Source organism: Lepisosteus platostomus, chromosome 18 (genome assembly GCF_059453375.1).
Source record: "Lepisosteus platostomus isolate fLepPlt1 chromosome 18, fLepPlt1.hap1, whole genome shotgun sequence".
Taxonomy (NCBI): Eukaryota; Metazoa; Chordata; class Actinopteri; order Semionotiformes; family Lepisosteidae; genus Lepisosteus; species Lepisosteus platostomus.
The window spans coordinates 13159053-13181339 of NC_142628.1; the positions used below are offsets into that span (position 1 = coordinate 13159053).

At 47.2% G+C, this 22287-nt stretch overlaps 1 protein-coding gene across 4 annotated transcripts in view; it reads left to right on the forward strand.

Annotated features, from left to right (window-relative positions):
* Positions 1 to 19733, forward strand: part of phf21aa (PHD finger protein 21Aa) — a 70614-nt gene extending 50881 nt beyond the window's left edge. The window contains exons 6-18 of one of the 4 annotated variants that reach the window (XM_088611821.1): positions 3878 to 4093; positions 9571 to 9825; positions 10148 to 10237; positions 11380 to 11676; positions 11996 to 12106; positions 12283 to 12334; positions 13114 to 13193; positions 13869 to 13929; positions 15081 to 15103; positions 15994 to 16149; positions 16744 to 16819; positions 17420 to 17523; positions 17825 to 19733. In XM_088611821.1, coding sequence (XP_088467947.1) covers positions 3878 to 4093; positions 9571 to 9825; positions 10148 to 10237; positions 11380 to 11676; positions 11996 to 12106; positions 12283 to 12334; positions 13114 to 13193; positions 13869 to 13929; positions 15081 to 15103; positions 15994 to 16149; positions 16744 to 16819; positions 17420 to 17523; positions 17825 to 18094 — 1791 coding nt within the window. In that variant the 3' untranslated portion in view covers positions 18095 to 19733. Of the gene's footprint in view, positions 1 to 3877; positions 4094 to 9570; positions 9826 to 10147; positions 10238 to 11379; positions 11677 to 11995; positions 12107 to 12282; positions 12335 to 13113; positions 13194 to 13868; positions 13930 to 15080; positions 15104 to 15176; positions 15344 to 15993; positions 16150 to 16743; positions 16820 to 17419; positions 17524 to 17824 lie in introns of all 4 variants that reach the window. The other 3 variants (XM_088611819.1, XM_088611822.1, XM_088611820.1) reach the window with 3 other exon arrangements.
* Positions 19734 to 22287: the final 2554 nt, after the last annotated feature.

Below are 22287 nucleotides of genomic sequence, written 5' to 3' on the forward strand. Positions count from 1 at the left end.
ATCAAATACCTAAATGTTTTTTAGAAATGTTTCAAATACCTTTTAAAAAGAATGGATGGCCCTAAGAGAGGACACGAAGGAAATTTAAAAGCAGAATTCAGAATTGAAATGGCCGTATAGGTCATCATTTGTTTTTGGTTTTGTGACAGATGTTTTTGGAAGGTCTAAGGCGTATTCGCAGTGAGGCCATTTGTTACTCAGATTTACAAATGGCAGAGGACAGTTTTTTTATGGTTCAAGTGAAGTATGAAACAATAAAGAGAGAAATACCTTGGGTTTCAATTCAGTCTCACAGGTGTACAGACTTGCCTGCAGTAACTGGACAACTGCCAAGGGAAAAAATGCTTTTGTTCTGTACTATAATGGACTTTTTACCCTCTAACTTTTGAGTTAACTCCGTTTCACTCTAGTTTTGGGGGCCAGAATTAAAATGTTAGCAGTTTTTTTAATCACCGTGGTGTCATTTCATAAGCCGTCGTCAGCACCAGTCCAAACTCGTGTCTGCTGTGCAGGTTGATGGGGGTTTAACGAGATCCGCACACCCCGGCTAACAAGGGCCAGGCGGTGTCAACCATAGCGTGTGAGCGAGCAAGCACGTCGTAAATCTTTTTTTTTTCTTAAAAAAAATGGAGATTATGGTCTTCGGAGGCTGAATGTTTTAATACCTACTGCTTTGTGTTTTCCCTTCACGGTTTTAAAAACGTAAAGCTATCGAAACACGAACACAAAACAAACAAAAAAGCTTCTCAGGGCTTCCGGTATGGCAGCTTTTACAAACTTGCGCTCAACGCGTTTGCGGTGATTTGCGAATTTAAATATATAAACCTCGACTACGGCAGTGGTGAGAGGGGAACGTGTATTTTTCAGCGATTTCGAGCAGACTGAATTGTAACATTAGAAGGTCTTCCGTTGCATTTATTTAATATCAGACGCAATAGACAAAAATAAAGTGAAATGTGAATCGTGTTGTTTTATTTTTTATAGACCTGCACTTTCAAAATTCTTTCATATGCATGGGGTCTCGATAGCCAGCCTTCAGTTTGGACAAAGGCCGGTGTCTAGTTTGTTCCTGGAGATTGGGGACGATGGAAAACGTTATAGTTCAAAGTAACCACCTACAGCTAAAAAAAATCCAAATATCGATCAATGTGCGCGGTAATCATGCCAAACTCGCGTTGGCTCAATGATCAGTTCAAACTTTTTTTTCCTCCCTCAAACTCCAGTTCAGCTGTCAAAGATAAAAGGAAACGAAATCGCTCAACACGTACAAGCCTCGTTCAGCCAGAGGGAGGCGGTGTTGCGTTTGGAAGTGAGCAGCAGGGAGAGAGAGTTTTCTTTTTCCAGATCGTGTAGGGTTTTTTTTTCCTCCGGAAGACGGAGCTTTCCGAGTTGAAACTTTTATTTTTGGTGCGCTCACAACCATATGCAAATTCCGCCGCTGCTAACATTTGTCTGGGCAGGGCGTTTGAAAAGACCGATTTAAAACGTGAACGGGCCTCTATCAGTCATGGCCTATTGTTCGCCGTTACGCTTTTTCTAACGTTAGCAATGGCGAAGGTTTAGCTATAGATTCAAAGACCCGATGTTGCCTTTGATGCGATGCCGGGTTTGTTGGAGTCGCCTCCTGTTTGTGAAGAGAGGTTTCCCCCGAGTTATGTTGATTTGTAGAAAATAACGCTTCGTGTTGTCTGTACATTGATGCCCCATGGGGGGGTAGTTGGGGGTTGGGGTGATGTATAGTTTCTCATTATGCTTCACCCTCGCATCTCCACTTCCGATTGGTTCATTCTCCTGTGTAGCCAGATGGCCCGTTCAGCCCCCCCCTCCTCCCTTCTCTCTCTCTCCCTCCCAATAGCTCTCTTTTTACTACCTCCAGAAATATACCACAGGAGTTTTTGTTCAACAAAATCCCCCCCCCCCCCCTCGTTTTTATTTTCTTTCACCGGATGATTGCCTGCGCGGATTTTATTTCAAAACGACTTGGGGGACAAATGGAAAAGGGGTTCAGCCGCCGCTTTTGTGCTTGGTAATTGCGTTGTTTTTTTTCTCTCCTGTGGCCACCGATGATCTCCGATGTAGTTGTATTTTCAGGGTAAATCCGAGGCAGGTGCGGTGTTTTTTACCCTCTCTGTCGTACGCTGCACCCTTCCCCCACACGAACCCCCGTGCAGCAGCTCAGTAGTGTCGATTTGTGTCCTATTGCCTGTGTAGTGTCAGCCCTTCACGAACGAGAGGAGTTGTAACTCTGTGCGCTTTACCCACGGTTACATTGTAACCAAAAGAGTTTTCGCTACTATTGTTTGCGGCAACAGATTTGCTTTGGACACGGCGAGCCTGCTGTAGACTTTCCTTTTGTGTGCTTGGACGACTTCGAAAACGTTTACTGTAGAGATTGAAGTGAAGTACTTTTTTCTCCCCCCTCTACACCTGCTTTGTTCATACAATTGAACCAACTCCAGCTTTTGTGTTGGTGTTTCCCTTAACTGTCCCATTGAGGAAGAGGGGACGGTTATGTTTAATTCTACGTGACAAGAATTTAATGCGTAAATTTCCAGCTTTTGCAAGTTCGGGGTGAATTTCTGAATTAGAATATGAAGTGCTTTTTCTTTTTCCACCCCCCAAAAACGAAGTGAAGCATGAACTTGCCTCTGGCTCTAGGTGAGAGCCGCAGTTTATATCGGGGAGCCGTCTCAAGTCGGGGTTGTGTGTCGTTTTAGCGTTGACAGAATTTGTCATACTTATAAAGCAGGTTGCTCTGTGTTGGAATCGGGTCTTTGTGCTGAAAGCCAGAAATCTGTTTACTGCCTCCATTTTTTTTAATCCCCCTCCGAGAATCGAAAGAGAGCCTAGCTAAAGTTACGCATTTAATTTTCTGAAAAAATGCCAACGCAGGAATGTCTTTCAGATCGCTGTAGTTTACCTCCAAAGCTCTTTCTTTTCAAGTCGCGTTCTTTAGAAACGAATACCCAATAAGGCCACAATGTCGTTTTTATCTTGCAAAAAATGACTCTATAAAGCGACCTGAACGTTTCGCCTTTTCCGAGTTTGAAATCTCCGCATGATTAGAGAAAAAGAGCAGTTTTACAAGTTTTGCGAGGGGGGAAAAAAAACGTTCTTGCCTGTTCATGGTTGGTTTTGCACTGTGGTGGGCTGGCCAGATGGTTTGAATCAGAGCACAAGTATTTATAGCACAGTATTCCAACAGAATTTTAAATTATAATGGGGGGTAGTTTTTTTTTTCTCAGGGAATGGTTCTCCTTTAGTGTTTTAGCTGTATTGGTCCGCTGCTAAAGAGAACAGAAATACATCCTGTAATGTGAATCTCAACCCGTTGAGGCGATGTAGTGGAATTTTGAAGGTGACATTTAGCCAGGTTGCTAAGCTACACTGAGTTGGTTGATGGTTCCTGAGAGGATCTAAGCAAATCGCATCTCCACCCTGCAGGTAAACGGAGGAGTCATGGGGTGTTGATTCGGTTCCATCTTTTTAAGTTTGACAGAGATGCTACAGACCTTGTCACGCCACAGAAGTGTGACCACAGGCGCCGAAGTGCTGATTTGAATCAGATTTGTGTGAAATTTCAGAGTTTTTTTTGGTCTGTTTTCAGTTTAAGTACATTTTTTTAAAAAATCTGTGTGTGTTTGAAACAAAATAATACTTTGCAGTTCTGCAGCAGTTGACCTGCCTGTTTGGCCCCATATGCAGGGCAGCAACAGACTGACGGGACGTTTGTCGTCGCAGCTGAGCGAATGTGTCGCATGAGCTGGCGTAACGGGCGCGAGGAGAAAACGCACAGAAACCGCGGTGGAGGGCTGTGCCCGAACCCGCGCCGGCCTCTCTGACGCCTGGGCCCCGTGTGTCTCTCTCTCTCCCGCAGAAGAAAGTGGTGGAACAGTTGCGGAAGGACCTGCTGGTGAGCAAGGAGCAGCCCGAAGTCAAACTCCAGGCCCAGCCGGCCCTGCCGCCCCCCCCGCCGGGCGACGGCAAGCACGCGCCCCCCGCGCCGGCGCCGACGGAGGCCAAGGCCCTGGTGCAGCCCGCCCCCGCCCAGCTGCCGCTGTCTCTGCTGGCCCAGAACGCCCCCGCGCAGCAGGTAGGCAGCACCCGCCAACCCACCGAGCTCCCCTCCATGTCCGTGTGGGAATCGGGGTCTCCGGAGAGCCTCGGTCCAGCGGGATTTGTAGATCGCCATTAATTGACCGGTCTCTCAGGAGAGGGGGCGACCCCACTGCGCTCAGTGGAACAGGCGAGTGGTTCAATTCATTGAAAGATCACTGAGGGCCAAAATCCCCAGTCCCCAAGGTCCAGAGTCCGGTTAATTGAACAGATTACTCGCTCGACCCCTCAAGAGCTGACAGGTGACGCTGGTCTTTCAGAACAGGTGATCTATAAGTCTAACTGGATTGAGGCTCGCTGGGATGGGATATAGAGCCTAGCTCTGTTTTGTTTTCTGATTATTTCTATGCACCTGCTCCAGCTAGCAAACACCAATAGCAGCCCTGTTGTGATCGAATATTCTGAAGATTAAATCACATACAACGTTGGGTTCCAGGAAAGGTTTTTATTTCTACTCCACGGGGGCCATATGCAATTAAAACAAAGGCGACTAAATGGAATTAAGACATACAGAGCTCTCCTTCTTTCTCTGACTTTCTTTCTCCAGTTGTTACCTGCATGGGGTGTAGGCTTCATTTTGTTCTGAAATTAATAGAGCTCTCCTCAAGTGCAGGCCCACAGACGAACCTCAGTCTTACAATATATGAATTCCCCTCAGCCAGTCCAACTACCTGAAGTGTAACACGAAGAAAGCTCTCCAGGTGGCTGGAGACAAACTGACAGTGACACTGTTTACCACTCGCGGTGCTGTCCGTGGTACTGTCAAAATGTATTCGGTTTGGGCTGGAAGTTGTTGATCCATCAATTTTTTTTTAATGATTTTTTAGGCAGTTTTTTTTGTGTCTCTTCCAATCCTGAATAGTACATCTAGGCCTGGCGACATACTGAGAAAATGAAATTCTTGTCTTTCTTTCTCAACACACACCTAGCCCTCGGGACTGGCTTTGATTAGCGTGGTGAAAGCGGGGAGCTGGCTTTGTGGTGACCTGGGTTGTCTCCAGGGTGAGCTGTAGCTCTGGACAAGAGGGGGCCGCCTGCTTTGTAAACGCCACCAAGCAGGAGAGCAGCCGTACTCAACATCAGAGTGAATGCCAAAAGAGAGTGCCCTTTCTGCAGCAGTGAAGAGGCCCCTTTTATATCTATATATTTCACCAGAGTATGCAGAAGCACAAAAGTGACTTTGGTTTGCATTTTAAAAAAAGCAGCAGCATTTCATTTGAGTTTCAAAGGGGCTGTTACTCAGGTGACCCAACCCATTGTGCTTTCCGGTAGCAACAGGACTTTTTATTTAGGTGCGACTGGCATGAAGCAATAGATGTCTTTCACAGCTGCAGACGAAGTTGAAAAGAAGCGAGGCAGAGGTTTGGAATCTGGTCTGAAGTTTTCACCGTCAGGCGCTTCCTAAAGGCGCGGTAGTCTTGTTGGATGAAAACTACTTTTTAAAGGTGTCAACCGTGGTCCGGGAATACATTATTTTTCTGCTGGGGAAAACAAGGGAAGAGAGTGCGTACACAGCATGTTGTCTTTCTTAAAATTTTAAAAAGACTTTCGGGACGAGGAGATGTGTGTCTGGAAAGGGGGAGGAGGGAGGTGCTCTGGCTTCTGCGAGCATACCTGACCCCAGACTCCCCCAGCAAGGAGCAGAGCCCGGAGGCAGGACTCTTTTCCACTTAGACCCGCCAGTGACAGAGAGCCTCATGGGTGACAAATGTGGAATCATTACGAGGGACCTGAGGGGGGTTCAGACGTCGCTCATTTCTGCAGGAATCCGCTGCCCGGCGCAGACTTCAGCTGTGTCACTTTCTCCCGCCGCTGGTCTCCCGGGTGTAACTCTGCTCTCCATCTTTTCTCCGCGCTCGTTTGTCAGCCCTGACTAACTTCTAGGGAGAAGGCTTCTTGTGTATCTTTTTTTTTTCTCTGAGGCAAGCAGCAATGATCCCAGTACTCAGCGAACCGTTTGATCCAGCCCCTCTGCACAGCCTCTTCAGGAACAGAAAGCACGCAGGTTTTTGCTGTCTTTTTTTTTTTTACTTCTTTTTCTTGCCGAAACAGTCGTGGGACATCTGCTGTCGGAAGGCAGCTTTAATCTCATTTTGACGCGCAATTAAGGCCCTACGTAAATCCGAACAGCAGAAAGTAGAGGCGTGTTGGTGGGGGGGGACCTTTCTAGAAGTTCATTGCAAAGGAATCTGGGGGAAAAAATCCTTTCAATTATATTTAAACATCGGCTTTTTTACTTGCGATTCTCAGATTTAAAGTCTTCAAACTTATTTGCAAAGTTTTCTTTTAACGAAGGGAAGCAGTTAAGTCCCATAGCGCTGCCTTAGAGGCAATGTTGTTGTTTTTGGCTCTGACAGTAGGAGCTTGTGGCAACGATGTGCTGATTTTCAGAGGTGCCAAACCTTACACTTTGACTTGGTTCCAGTCGCTTTACTTTCCCCTCTCTCCTTTTGCTCCAGTTGTTTGTTGCCAACGGCGTACCAGTAGCATAACCGTGAGAAAGGATCTCTTTTGATACATTCTGAAACCTTACAGGCCACTACTTCTGAGACGGGAGTTTTAAGGTATTTTGCAGAGTTTTATTACAGGTGCCTCTTCTGCACTGTCGAGCGGAAAGATTTTGTGGGTCCTGATTTTAGTTTTAAGTTCGCTTTGCGGCTCATCCGCATGCTTTTGATGTGGCAGGCGATGGGGGAGCCTCCCAGACTGGCAGGTTTAAAGGAGTAGATTGAGCTGCGCTGACGATGTTCCGTCAAGAGAGTTTCAGATGAGGCGCCGTCCCTTCGGCCCCCTTCAGCCCTCGAGTCTGTGGCGGGAGGTCTTTGACATGCCGTGGGGTGGTGGAGCGTCTGTGGGCCTGGTGTTTTTGTGTGTCCTAACCTGAGCAGGAGCCTGTGCTGTATCCCTGTGCGCCCGGGGCAGTGACCCCTGCTTGGCGCGACTCTGTGGGCCAGATTGAACTCCGCAAACAGCCAGGTGGAGGAACAGCGGGGCGAGACGCTGGTGCCCGTGTCCCAGCCTGGCACCTCGTAGGCCCTCTCCTGCGCAGTGGATCAGCTGAACCGGCCGGCCTGCGGCGCCAGTCCTCACATGGCGCCCTGTGTGGAGGGGGGGTTCCGTGTTGTAGTCGTTCATAGTATTGGCGTAGCTGTCCTTATTAGTAGCAGGTTGTTTTTTTTTATTGTAAATAGATTTGATAGGGCTGGAAAATCTGCTTGGTGTAACCCGGGTATTTATTTTGTATTTCTGTCAGTGTTGCGATGCAAAATAATAATAATAATGATGATGATTATTATAATAAAGCACCGCTACCATCAAGGCCTCTTTCTTGCCAGCAGAGCAGATGCTTCATTGTTGTAGACGCTGATCAAACATGCTTTCAGAAACGCTTCGTCAGGCCCGAGTTTCTCCAGGCCATTCAGCAATGCAGAAATAATGCCATCAGCATTAGTAGCATCAGGTTCAGCCAAGTCAAGTGGGAAGGCTTTTGGGCTCTCTGCTTTTGTTTTCTTTCATTAGAACCATTTACTGTACCTTTGCACATTGCAGGCCGTTTTTCTTGGTACTTCACTCTTCACTAAAGCATGCATTATTATTGGAGGTGTTTTTGCTTGTTTTCTTTTTGTCATTGTTTCTTCCTGCTCAGAGACATAGGAACGTAAGAAAGTTTACAGACCAGAGGAGTTTCCCTCAGCCCATCTACCTATCTGGTAATTATTAGCCCAGCAGGTGTGAGCCTGGTCAGTACCTGGATGTGAGGCCTCCTGGGAAAAACTAAGGTTGCTGCTGGAAGAAGTGTTAGTGGGGCCAGTAGGGGGCGCTCACCCTGCGATCTATGAGGGTCGTAATGCCCCAGTATAGTGACGGGGACACTATACTGTAAACAAGCGCCGTCCTTCGGATGAGACGTAAAACCAAGGTCCTGACTCTCTGTGGTCATTACAAATCCCAGGGTGTTTCTCGAAAAGAGTAGGGGTGTAACCCCTGTGTCCTGGCCAAATTTCCCCCTGGCCTTTACCAGTCATGGCCTCCTAATAACCCCCATCTCTGAACTGGCTTCATCATTGCTCTCCTCCCCACTGAGAGCTGGTGTGTGGGGAGAATACTGGAGCATCGTCCTGGTGGGGCTACACACTGGTGGTGGTAGTGGGATTCCCCATGACCTGTAAAGCACTTTGAGTGGAGTGTCCAGAAAATATATAAAAGTGAAAGGAATTATTATTATTGTTATTGATCCGCAGGTCTCATTCATCCATTTCTTGAAAGAAGCTACCTTACTTTGCCTTTGCCCTTGTTCCAGTTGGGTAGAAGAATTAAAACGTGATTGCTGCCAGGAATGTACAGTACAGTTTGAGGCATGTGCACCTGATCAAAAGGAGACACATTTGTTCTGAGAACTCAGACGCCTCTTCTCTTTCCAGAGTGTGTCAGTGGGTTGGCTGATGTCTACATATCAAAGCGAATGTTTTAAATCTGCTTTATATAAAATCATAAAAAAAACATTTGTCTTTTTCTGTAGCTCACATTTGCATGTTTTTCCACCTTGGTTTGACACATAAACAGCTGCAGCCGGTGCGTCCCAAGTCTTATTTTAATGACATACCTGCACCTCGAGCAGCGCGTAATAATTCCTCCACCTGTTTAGATTTTAACCACATGACTACCTCTCACAGAACATGCCTGCAGATCATGTGAGCGCTTTGCTGTCTTCCAGCCGCCAGTGGAAGCTAGCCAATGAAAGCAGGTCTCTGAGCAGGCGCTGCTCATCACTGCCACTGTGGAAGTGCGAGAGAGGGGTTGAAGTATGTATGGATGGGATTGACAGGGCTGGTCTTTAAGAAATAGAAAGCACAGCTATTTCAGTTCTTGTCCATTGTTATTCTGTGACGGAGGATCAGTTACGTTTTGCTGTGCAGTGACCAACCAGGTTTGAGGATAAAAACCAGGCCCTGAATTTTTTTTTCCAAGTAAGCAAGCTGTTCTCCAGAATTTTCACATTTCTTTTGTTTAATGTAAATATATATGTATTGTTTTTTTTAGCTGGCAAGCTCTTCTTCAACAGGAACGATTAGTGAAAAAGAAATGTTCTCCTTAATCATGCGCGTTTTCTTTAGGACAAGAAACCTGAGTCACAGCGCCCTCTGCTGCTTGTTTTGAAGTTTTTTGTAAAAGTTGACTATTATTTCCAGTGTTTCATGTATTCAAAGAGCTGTGCTGTGTTACCATTGTTGTGTGCATTGTAACTTGGAGTGCTATAACTTCACAGCCCTAGTTCTGTTCTAGGGCCTTCAGAAGTAAAGACATCCCAGGAAACTGCATACATGCACAGTAAATCAGATTGAAGGCAAATCCCTGACATTGTTCCACATTGTCTTTTCTTGTTGGGAAGGGTGGGGGTGTATTTGTAGGCAGTCTCTTATTTTTTTGGGGGGGAAATCTCTTTTTCTGTCGTAGAAAACGGTGACGGTAACGCCGGTCATCGCCACCAAGACTCTACCTCTCGTGCTCAAAGCTGCCGCCCAGACGATGCCCGCCTCCGTCGTGACGCAGAGGCCCACTGTCGCCATGGTGACTGCGATCAGCAACACGCAGAAAACCAGCGCAAACACGGACATGCAGAACGCGCCCATCAACCTCCAGACTTCCAGCAAGCTTGCCAGTCCCGGCACCGAGGCCGTGAGGATAGTGTCCAAAAACGCTGTCACATTAGTAAGCCATTTATGTTTCTTTCTCCTCTCAGTGACGGGAAAATACTGATTTTTTATGTTCTAAATACTCTTTTAGGGGGCTGTCCCACTAAGTGTTAAAAAAGAAAGCATTTATTCCGTATCCTTACTTGTTGTCTTCACCATTCTTGACCTTAGAGAACGTGCCTCAAAGGCAGTTAAGTTTCATTCTCTGCTTATGTGGATTTCAACTTGCGGTGTACAGTTAACAAAAAAATATGCTTAAAATACCATAAAACCCCAGCGGAAATCGAGCCACTGTAACGTACCTCCGATGTTTGAAAGTGGTCACTGTCTCGTCACAGGTGCAGGCAACAACCACTGCCCACACTATCAAAGTTCCTCAGTTTATCCCTCCTCCCCGACTGACGCCTCGACCCAACTTTCTGCCACAGGTTCGTCATTGTTGCCTCTGTGTTGAAAGCATGTATCGGCAGCTGTTAGTGCCACGAGTAGACAGGGAGGGAACTTGGGCAGCACGGCCCCCGAAGGCCTTTGATATCCCCAGTCGCAAACCATCCTGACATTGGCCTTGCGCTTGTGCCATTTATAGAATCATCTGGGCATGACTAATTCTGCAAATGTTTATCTTAACATATTTTCTGTTGCTGCTGTTTATTATATCTCCGCCTGTACACCTGTTAAACCCCGAAACGGTTAATTTTTTTTTTGTTGCTCGACAAATTTTGTTTCCCCCACTTTAATGAAATCCTTTATCTTCCCTTTAGTTTAACTGTTGTGTTTGCTTGTTTGCTACCTGCAGTTTCACATTCTCGTTACCGATGGATGTAGCATGGCTCGTTTTTTTTCCTTGGAATGCGCCAACTTTTGTTTGTTTTTGTTTGTCACGGTGCAGTGAGGCGTACAGAAAGCAGGAAAGTTAATTAGTGTGTTTGTTAATCAGAGGGTGTCCTGCTCCACTTTGTGTTGAGGGCTACACTAGAGAGATGCCGTAGTTGTGATTTTGTGCAGGGCAAGTGAAGTACAGACTGACTAGGGGCAGGGAGGGGGAATTTTTAAAGTGAAAGTGAAAATAAATACATAAACTGGTTCTGGATTGCTAATGCCTGAGGAATTTTACTGTATATGAGTCCGGGTGTTTAGAATCGATTCTTTAGCCCGAATGGGTAGTAATTCTTTTAAAGTCAAATTAGGTAGGCTAATATGATTACTTTTTGGGGATTTTACCGTAGTTTCCCAGAGATTCAGGCAGTACTTTCTCCCCATACGGGCTCAATACTGCCAAAAAACACACTGTGAGCTTTAGACAGTCGAGGTTGTTCATTGGAGCCAAGCTCTCCTGCTGTAGTGCTCCACTCTTGTTCATTTTAACAGGCATCCATTACCCATTCAGCTGGAAAAAGAATGTTAACAGCCTTACGCAACTGGGTGCTTGATTAGTTCTAATACTTCTTCTAGTACTAATTAAATGCATTGCATTGTCCGGACCTATTTTCCTCTCGAAGGTCTGTGCTGTGCAGTACTCGAAGGTGGTGGTCTAACCCTACCCACCCTCCTCCTCCTCCTCCTCCTCCAGGTGCGACCCAAGCCCATAACGCCCAACAATGTGCCCATTGCCCCCGCGCCGCCCCCCATGCTGGCGGCCCCCCAGCTCATCCAGAGACCGGTGATGCTGACCAAGGTGACAGCCACCTCCCTGCCCACAGCCACGGGCTCCATCCACCAGGTGCGCATCATGAACGGGCAGCCCTGCGCCACCATCGCCAAAACCATCTCTCCGGCGCAGCTCACCAGCATCGTCATCACCGCGCCGGGCACCAGGATAGCGGGGTCGCAGACCCTGCAGATCAGCAGCGCCAACACAGACGCCAAGGTGAGGCGGGTCGGGGTCATGGGGTCAACGGGGTCAAGGTTGGCCTATCCTGTAGCCTAGCCCCAGCGAAACAGGAATAGCTGTCAAGGCTGAGGAGTTAGCCATGACCTGTTTTCTTAGGGGACACTCAAGATATTTTTTTTGTATCTTAAAGAGCGTTAAAGTGCATGGAGTTTTTTAAATGTAGGACAGCCGTCAGCGGCCGTAAAACAATCAGGAGATGATGTGCAAAAAAATAAATCGGTCGGCACCTGATCAGATTGCCCCCGGCCTGGCTGACGGTGGATTAAGTTCCTATTCGTTCTCGTGCCTCCTCCAGACTGTTAAAGTTCAGGGCGGGACCGAGGACAAGTCGCCAGTGACCGTCTCTCCTTCTCCACCTCCTCCTGCCACGGCTCCCCCCAAGCCCAAGCGAGAGGATAACCCGCAGGTGAGACCCTCGACCTCGGTTCTGATCCGTACGGAGCCCGCTGGGCTGTGCCTGCCTGGAGAACAAGTTGAACTTGTCCCGTTGGCAGTCACCGTTCCGTCTCGAATGCAACCTTGAAAACATCCCATCGGGGTAAAAACGAAATAAAAATCCGCGTTTTCTTTCTCCCGTTGTAGAAACTTGCCTTCATGGTGTCCCTGGGATTAGTGACGCACGACCATCTTGAAGGTAGAGTACAAAGAAGCTTTATTCCTGCTGAGTCCTAACCACTGCAAACACAGAGACAAGCACTTTTACATGTGATGGGGATCCCCTAAACCAGCACCAGTGTGCAGCCCCACCTGGATGATGTGCCAGTACGCTCACCATACCGGCTGTCAGTGGGGAGGAGAGCAGAGTGATGAAGCCAGTTCAGAGATGGGGATTATTAGGAGGCCATGATTGGTAGAGGCCAGGGGAAATTTGGCCAGGACAGCGGGGTTACACCCCCACTCTTTTTGAGAAATGCCCTGGGATTTTTAATGACCCCAGAGAGTCAGGATCTCAGTTTTACATCTCATCCGAATGACGGCACCTTTTTACAGTTTAGTGTCCCCGTCACTATACTGGGGCATTAGGACCCACACAGACCGCAAGTTGAGCGCCCCCTACTGGCCCCACTAACACCTCTTCCAGCAGCAATGTTAGCTTTCCCTGGAGTCTCCCATCCAGATACTGACCAGGCTCACACTGCTGAGCTCCAGTGGGCTGCCAGCTGGGAGCTGCAGGGTGACATGGCTGCTGGCCAAAATGAATGAAATGAGATGAGCATCATACATACGTGTATAAGTATAATGGGAGGCATTCAAAATTAAATAAAAGCTGCGGAGTGTTAGATTCATTTCTTACCTTTTTAATGTCCCTCAATCATACTCATGGAAGGGGAATGGGCACGCGCACGAGACCTCACGTACTTTCCTGTGAAGCTAATGCAGCTCTGGTTGTCTTCTTTCTTTAAACGACGACAGAAATCCAGAGCCGGAGACAGGAGCGCAAGCGAAGGACTACTGCCAATCCTGTATACAGCGGAGCAGTGTTTGAGCCCGAGGTACAGACGCATGGACTGCAGGGCCGAGACCTCCCGATCCCTTTCCCACGTTTCCGACAAGCTCCGGCTTGGCACCCTCTGCGACAGGGCCTCGACGTGTTGCAGGAGGGTTGTGATGTGGTGTAGCTGGACAAAAGGTTTTATCAAGGCCAGAACAGTGGGGATCAAATTCTGTTGATCTCAGACTGTGTTGTAGTTGCATTACAAATCATTTAAAGTATTTGCATTGTACATTTTTACAAACGCCTCCTCACAAAAGCCTCATACACCTCATCAAGATGCCAACGAGCAAATACTTCGATGGTATTGTGTTTAACAGTTTCCTTTCAGCTTGCGACAACATCGTAAAGCTGTGTCAACAGCCTATCCTGTAGCCACCAAATTTTTCATTGCAGTTAATAAAAGTGCAGCAACTTTATAATGACGCTGCCACAGCAATTATCTGTATGAAGGAAAGCTACATGTAAAAATGAAGAACTGATGAATGATTGTGCTCTAGCCTTGAGAATGTATTCAGTTGTAGTTCTGTAAATTAAGTGATATAGCTAAGCTTTTTTTTACTACATGTAAAACACATCATCCCGATTTTGTGTTCTAGTTCATTTTGCCTTATCAGTATGTTTTTTGTCACAAGCCTCACTTTTTTTAAAACACGATGTTTTGCCACGCTTGCAGCGCAAGAAGAGTGCAGTAACGTACCTGAACAGCCCCATTCACCAAGGGACGAGGAAGAGAGGTCAGTATGACACCGCGCCGCTCCGTCATGGAGCGCCCCAGGGAGACCAGACTGAGCATGCATCTTTTCTTGGACCGTTTGGAATGTTTTTATTTTATTATCGCTGTAAACATTCCCCGCAGCTAATGTTACTCCATGGTAGCTTTTATTAGACAGCCATTCATAAATTAGCTCTCCCTCGAGCCTCGTAAGAACTGTACTTAGCAGGTGATGGCTGCAGCTGTAACATCACTACAATGTCATTCTGAGCAGCCAGGGTGGCTGAGAAGGGGCTATGCATGATTCTGATGCTAAAATGTGTAAAGTTATTGCTGGCAGCCTACCAGTGCTGTAGAAATCTTAATATAATGCAGATTGCCCTAGCTTCTGTGCTCCTTGGCTCTCCTCAGCAAAGCATTTCATCTCTTTGCACGTCTGTATGGAGCAATGCTTTTTTTTAAAGAATGGAAAAGTTGGTTTTCTGCTTGGATGTTAAACGGAGAAGTGTGGGTTTGAAATTTCAAGAGACGAAAAACGCGATTGTGGATTCGGCAAAGTTTAAACGAGCACCGTGATTTCTGGGTTGTACCACATGCGCACAGAAGCTGGGTTAAAGGAAAGCATGCATGCAGACCCGAGTCACAGAGAAGCTCACGAATCGCGGACAAACCTGGTGCATTTTTATAGCTTATTATTGCGCTGTGTCTAAAAGACCAGCTGCAGATTTCAACTGAACGTGACCTCCCCCCACCCCCTCCGCTCAGTCGTATTGGGAGATAAGAAATATTTGGCTGAGGGGCCTTTCTCCATTAAAGAGTTCATTCTGCACCAGTGTCCTCCATTTTTTTAACACGAGCCGTCTGGAGAAGGTAATCCCGGCTGGCGACTCCTCGGATGTCATGATTGCGAAGCTGTGAAGTGCTTCACAGTGCATCACAGCGGGAGAGTGAGAGTGCTTGAGGGTTCGCTGGCGCTGTGTTCTAGTTGCTTCAGCTGCCGTTCTGCCAGTTTGTGCCTGCAGGCCCTGACCCTTGCCCTTTCAGCCCCTGAAGAGCGAGGGCATTCCCCTGCTTCTCCTGTTTTAATATCGGTACCCGCTTGTTGCTTTTCCTCTGGCTTCTGCACTAACTCTCCTGTCTGTGCTCCTCCTCCTTTTTTTACTTCCACGCTAGCCAATGAGGACCCCTTGTCAAAGGTATGTTAGAAAATATTTTCTTCCCCATTTTTCCTTTTTGTTTTTTTTTCCCTTTTATTTTTTTATCGCTCAGGTCGCCCACCTAAATTCAACAGCGTTCCAGAGCTGGGGTCCCTCACCCCGACCTCCCCCCCATCCAGCCTGCCTTCATCCCCGGCCCACGAAAAGACGGAGATTGGGGGGTTTCACTTCCCAGTGCTCTCCCAGAATCTCCCTCTGCCCAGTCCCAACTCCGGGGATGTAAGTAACTGCTGGTGGTGCCTAAGCCGGCAAGGATGTTTCAGAAACCCCCCACCCCCCCCCTCCCCCACTCCCCGTGAGGAAGTGTTCCTGTGCTCAAACTGGGGATCTGAATCCTGGATTCAGCTGGAGCTGTACTGTCGGAGATCCTCCCTCTCAATACAGGGCTCGTCTACCAAGCCACTTCTTTTCCAATTAGCTCTGTGTCCCACCTCCATCACTCATCGTTTCAATTATTTTTTGTGTTCCTTTATCAAGTCGATAGCCTTACAAACAGTGGACAGTCTACCTTGATTTTCTTTTTTTTTTAAAAAAAAGAAAAGCTACGATAGAAGCGTGGCGCCCCGACATCTGCTCTCCGAATCTCTGGGCTGAATTCCTGCGTGCAGTGCTCTTGCACTTCTCTGCCCCGGGACGTTCTCTCGTGTAAAAAGCCCCCGATGGCTTAGGAGAAGAACCTGCAGCAGCAGCAGTCCTGTTTTGGCCCTGATATACGTGTGCGGATCCCCTGGCGGGTGCAATGCAGTGGGATGAGCTTTTAGAACCGGCAGATGTTGTGCTCCCCCAGTCCTCCCCCCAGACAATGCTGTGTCTAATGGCTCTGGCCTGTAGTGGCAACCGTACTGACTGAGTGCCATTCTTCCCGACAGGGAGACATCCATGAGGATTTCTGCACTGTGTGCAGGCGCAGTGGACAGTTACTCATGTGTGACACGTGTTCACGCGTCTATCACCTGGACTGCTTGGACCCACCCCTGAAAGCCATTCCCAAAGGCATGTGGATCTGTCCAAAATGTCAAGACCAGGTAAATACAGCTCTGACCGGTCCCACGGCCCAGAAGCCCCCCACTCCCCCCCCGTCCCCTGTCCCCTGCGGTTTCCCGCGGGTCCGACCGCCAAGGATCTCCCAGCCCCTCTTGCGCCGTCTCCCGAGCTCGGCCAACGCCAAGCACGTGCTGCAGCGGCTAACGAGATGGACAGCGTCCGCCTTGGCGAGCCCTGGTTTCGCAGACTCTGAGTCGTGCATGAAACAGGCGTCCGGCTTCTCGCCCTTTGCGCGCGGCGGCGGGGGCGGCGGCGTCAGAGCGGACGCGCTGCTCCGAACTCGTGCCCGAGAGTGAGACTGTTCCATGCTTTGTAAGATCCCATGTGCTCAAATGACCACGTGTTTGTGTCCGGGCAGCAGTGCCGTTTGTGTTAAAAGTTTGAACGAAAAGCATTTCATTTTTATGTCCATTTTTCTTTTTTGTCCGTCCACCTTCACCTCCCCCCCCGTAAAACCAGGCAGTGAGAGTCGAGGGATGTCCGATTCTTGAATTCCAGGCCTCGTTTCCCCCTGACGGAATTGTTTGGAATATGTTTTTTTTAAACGTTTTGGTTTGTTTTTTTTCCCGTTTCAGATTTTGAAGAAAGAAGAAGCGATTCCCTGGCCGGGTACATTGGCTATCGTTCATTCCTACATCGCGTATAAAGCAGGTACAGAGGAGGGGCAGGGCTCTAGCCTTGTAACCCTTGTAAAGGGTTGTGGGTTCGAATCCCAGGTGGGACACTGCTCTTTCACCCTTGAGTAAGGTGCCTCTCCAGAATTGCTCTGGTAAAATCCCCTCATGTATAAATGAATGCAAAAGTGGCTTTGGATAAAAGCATATGCAAAATAAATTTAATAGTAAAAGTTAGACAATCAGACAGCTCAAGCAGTGTATAAAATAAGAGAACCCTATGTACAGATTTATTCAAAAGAACTAAACCTTGAAAATGCCTTAAATTTCTTTAAGTGGGCCAAGTCAAATTTCTTGAACTCAAGACCAAGCAGTATTGCAGCTCAACTCCCTTGGTTGAAGCAGCACTTAACTTATTACTCTGAGAGTACTGTGGAAGATTTGGAGATAGGAATCTCTGGAGCTCTAAAACTCCAACCTTATCCTCTTAGGCAGCAGGTTAATCCGGTGCCCTTTTAAGATTTGTAGCCTTCTCTCTGGTGTCCCAGGAGCTGGCGAGATTGTTGAAAGTGTCCCACGCGGGCGATTTCTTTTTCCCTTCCGAAAAGTGACGCGTTTCCTTCCCCTGTCCTCGCAGCGAAAGAGGAGGAGAAGCAGAAGCTGGTTAAGTGGAGCACCGAGCTGAAGCAGGAGAGAGACCTGCTGGAGCAGAAGGTCAAGCAGCTGAGCAATTCCATCACGGTGAGTGTCCGCAGGCCTCTTCAGGAGAGGCAGAGGAGAGAGAGAGAGAGCGCGCTGGGGGCTTTGAGAACCTTTCTCTGTCCTGGAGACACTCCCGGGGGGGTTTTATCAGTCCCAGGCCTGGTGAAATAGTGCATTTCCTGCTTCAGTCTGTCTAGAAATGAATGAGTGAATAGTAATTCTGTAGGCACTGGGTTGCACAGCAGAGACTACAGAGCAAAGGAAGGTTCGCTTTGGCCGATTGAAACTTTTGCTGCAGTCGCACGTCCTTACCAGACTCTTTATTTGTCTCCGCCCCAAGAAATGCATGGAGACCAAGAACACGATGCTGGCCCGGCAGAAGGAGATGCAGGCCTCCCTGGAGAAGGTCAAGCGCCTGTTCCGCCTGGTCCAGGGCACGCAGGGCCCCACCAAACCCGCGGAGGGCGCCCAGGACGCGGAGGGGGTGGCCAACGGGACGGACGGCGGCGGCGGGGGCAGCAGGGAGGAGGACGACACGCGCAGCAACGGCAAAACCTCAGAGCCTTCCCAGCAGCCCGCTGTAACCCTCAGCAGCTCGGACACGAAATAACCCCCCCCCGCTGCCGCCACCGTCGCCGCCGCCAAGAGCAGAGGTCCTTGTGGGACGGGGAACGCCCGACGCTCGGAAGAGAACCCGCTCGCACCCGGAAGGTGCCTAAGTTGCCAATCAATATATATACATATATATATATTTTTGTTGTCGTTGTGTATTGTTGGACTGTGTCAACAGTAGAATTGCATCCAGAGTGCCAGCTTTGGGAATCGAGAAAGGGAGGGGGAAGAAAAAAAGGGTGGCTTTTGTACCAGCGTCATGCCAATTGTTCATTAATTAATTAATGAGAATAATAATTTACAAACATCACACCAGTGTGTGCCTGCAACAATCGCCATGAGCCGCGTTCGGAGATTATTCCCAGGGCGTCCTCGTTCCTTCGTTCCTCGGGGAGGAGTGTCCAGGTCGGAAAAGGCGTCGACGTGCCCAAGGACTGTTTAAATCGCCGTGGAGTTCAGCTCGCGTCCCCAGCGCGGCTGTTGAGTTCCGGCGCGAAACCAAAAGATCAGCAGACGGGGGGCGAAACGCCGGACAGTATTTCTCGACGAGGGCTGGGGGAGTGGGGGGGGGGGGGGGTTCACACGGAGGTATTGCTGTCTTTTAGCTCGCAGAACTGCGGCGCCGAGCGAGATGACCAGCGATCTCTCTCTCTCTCTCTCTCTCCCCCCAACACCACCACCACCACCACTCTTCTCACACAGAACAGCAGGAGGGCCCCTCTGAGACAGCTTCACTCCTACACGGGATGAACGTCCACAGCCGCCAGTACTGCTGGGGGGACCTGATACACACAAGACAAACACTGACAGCAGCAGCACGTAATGCTGATCCTGCAGGATTTAAAAAAAAAAAAAAGAACTGGAATCCGTTACAAAACTGACAGAGCATCACCAGACCATGCATGGTAATGTTTATAGGAAATAGTGTCAGTCCAATATAGTGAGTATTTGTGAGTCAAGTGTGTCGACGTTCCTGACACTAATAGCGAAACTGCAAGGACGCCATCTCAAAAAAATTATTTATTTCTGGGGAGTATTTTTTTTAATAGGAAAAAATATTCAGGTCTTCCTAGTGTTATTTAAAAAAAAAAAGATCAAGAAAATCTTTAAAAAACAAAAAAAGAAGAAAAAAAAGAAAAAAAGTGCTTTTTCTGTTTCCTAAAGTCATTTCTAATAAAAGGTGTTAGAACTGGAATAGTTTCTGTAAATAGTTTTCTTTTTTTTAAGAAATGTTCTTTGTACATAAAATATACTTACTGTCTGTTAAATTCTGAACTGCCAAATGCTATTATATCCAAATCCAGCAGGGAAGTGTCTTCTTATATCATTTAAAAACAATTAAAAAATTCAAGAGGCTTGGTTTTCCATTAAGTGAAAAGTTAAATTAGGAGTCCCTGAGAGAGAGAAAATGCAGACGGTTTTATCTGAGTGTATTAAATGGAAAAGAAACCAATTTATCAGAAAAATCCATTTGTTCTTTTAGCAATTGTCACTGCAATGTAAATATGAATGAGCCAGGCTGTTTTTACTAAGGTTTACAGTTTATGGATCTTGGCAATTAATTTGGGGAGTTGGGCTTGAATCGTTCCCTGAAACAAAAGCACAAGCTTGTCTTAACAATAAACCATCTAATAACATAGGCAAGCTCTTTATTCTCCTTACATGTGTAGCGTATGTGACCCCAGACTCAAACTGCAGTCGCAGGCACATCTCTGAACAGCTGATCTTGCTCAGTGGGTCTTGTCCTTATTGAGGGGTCTGCAAGGCGTGGTCTCGATTTGACACGGCCGAGACTATTTGAAGAGTGTAAAGACTGTTGGTCGTGAGCGTGGATTTCAGATTTGACCCTTGTTTGAGTTTTTTTTTCCCCCCACAATTCAGCCTGCGTGTGAAGATTGTGAGTTAGACGGGACAATTCTGGTATCCGGTTTCAAGTCCTGGATGGATTTGGTGAAGAGTCCCTGGACATGACAGTGCTATCTCTGCATGGCCAAAGAAACCAGAGTTGACGTGTTGATGTGTGATGCACTGATTTCTTTCAACCTACAGTTTCTTCTCCGTGCCCAAAAGGCTCAGCGGTTTCCTGTTCCCTCTCCATTGATGTGAGCTGTACTGACCTATAACATTAGTCTTGTCTGCCACAAAAGGCCTTATGAGATATTTCTGATTTGCTCTTTTGCTTTCACTTGTTTTGTAACAATGCTCAAATTCGGCAAAGTCTGTGTATTACGTTCTGTTCTCAGAAACAACCGCCAGGAGATATTAATCAGTAAATGCATTAAGCCATCAATAAATTCACTCAGTTTCACTTGGAGATTCAGAAGGGCCGATATTGTAAACAGTCACTTTAGTGTTCTTCTATTTGACATTCTTGTTCACAAACCAGCATGAGAACAAGGATCATGTAGCAGGGCTGCTTTGGCATGGCTGAAACTTCGATACCCATCCCTGCAGTAGGAGGGCTCCCTATGAGGCTGTAGGCAGGGTGCAGGATTTTAGTATCCAGATAAAACAACCTTAAGCAGGTGTGGCTCAGCACAGTGGTCTAGGTTTCAAGTCATTTTAAAGTTTCTGTCTCTCTCCCTCTCTTCCTCGTGCTCAAACCCAGTGTTTGACCCGTGCAGCACGTTGCCACACCCTTGTGGCTCGACAGGAAGAAGAGTTGGGAGTTGCGGAGGTGCGTTTTTTGTCCATGTGGGTCACTTGCTACGATGGCAGAGAGAGGTGGTTAGGGCCCTGGAATCGTGATGAAAAGGTTGCAGGTTCAAATCCCAGATGGGGGCACAGCTGTTGTGCCCCTTGGAGGAGGTGCTTCACGCAGGTGGACTCCATAAAATAACCAGTGCTCTTAATGAGTACAAAACACCTTTAGAGCTCTCATGCCTTTATGGACAAACTGTTGGGTGAATGAGTGAATTGCATATTTTATCATCAGGAGCATTGTTTTACACAAGTACAGAATAATATAATAGGCACATCACATGCGTGGATCTCTGGAAATTGACACTAAGCAGGGAGGAACACGTCCCTCTGTTCCTGCAGGCCTGGTTGGCATTCAAACCGATGTTACCTTCCTGAGTCAAGCAGTTTGGTCTTGCTAGTAAACTAGTTAGACTTCGATGTCAGTGGAAACGTAAAGTCCGTTTTTTGATAAGACAGAATCATGAACCCATTTGGTGACCATTAGAGGAGGAGCTGCCTGTGGCTGGAAGGTGAAAGGGGTTTTGAGATGCCAATTTCAAGTACAGGAAATAGCCTTGTCTGGCGTACTTAAATGTAAGCTTATGGAAGAAAAACAGATACACTGTTCACTGCAATGCCTACTTAGACATACTTCTTAGCTGTTTGAGGCAATATTTTGTGTGCGTATATATACCCATACTGTGCGTTTAAAATGTATATACTGATAGTCATTGAAAATGTAACAAATGAGAATTGAAACTTACATTTTTAATGCCTCTTGGTGTATATTATATATGTATACATACATAAGAATGTGTATATTAGTGCTGGAATTCTATGGTATTTTTTCAGATTCCATATATCTAGATTTAGATGTATGCAACTTTTCCCTTCCAAGCTTTGACTATTCAGAAATTGTGGAAGATGCCATTCTTTCAATTATGGTGTTTTTGAAGGACTCAAGCCTATTCCTTACCTTTGCTTGTACCGATGACGCAAGTTTTTCTTAGTCCAGCCCCCACAGTGCTGATTCCTGTTAAGAATTGACGGTGTATCACCGACACCAACTTTCTCCTTTTGGGGAACCAATTTCCGATGGTCAGTGTGCACATGTCAGGGTATCTGGGCATTTTTCTGAGTGCTAATATATATACACAGACATGTATTCTAAACTTTACATATCTGGAACATTTTCTGTCTGTTTTCCCAAAGCTGCTAATCCCATAACGAAACCAGTGCGTTTGTGTGAACAGACACGTTTGGTGAGCCACTTTCCTGACACCTCACTCGCAGAACTCGCAGAACACGAAAAGACTGGGCGCCAGACATTCTTCATTCATCCTGACCTTTGTTTGTAACTTGTTCTATAAAGCCGTGACTCAGCTGTTGCATAGAGGGGTAATAAAGTACAGTATTATGCTGTCTGAACTGGATCTGTATTATTTTCCAAAAACCTGGAAAAGGCACCTTTTTTTGGAACTCTACAAGGCACAGAAGGAAACATCCTTT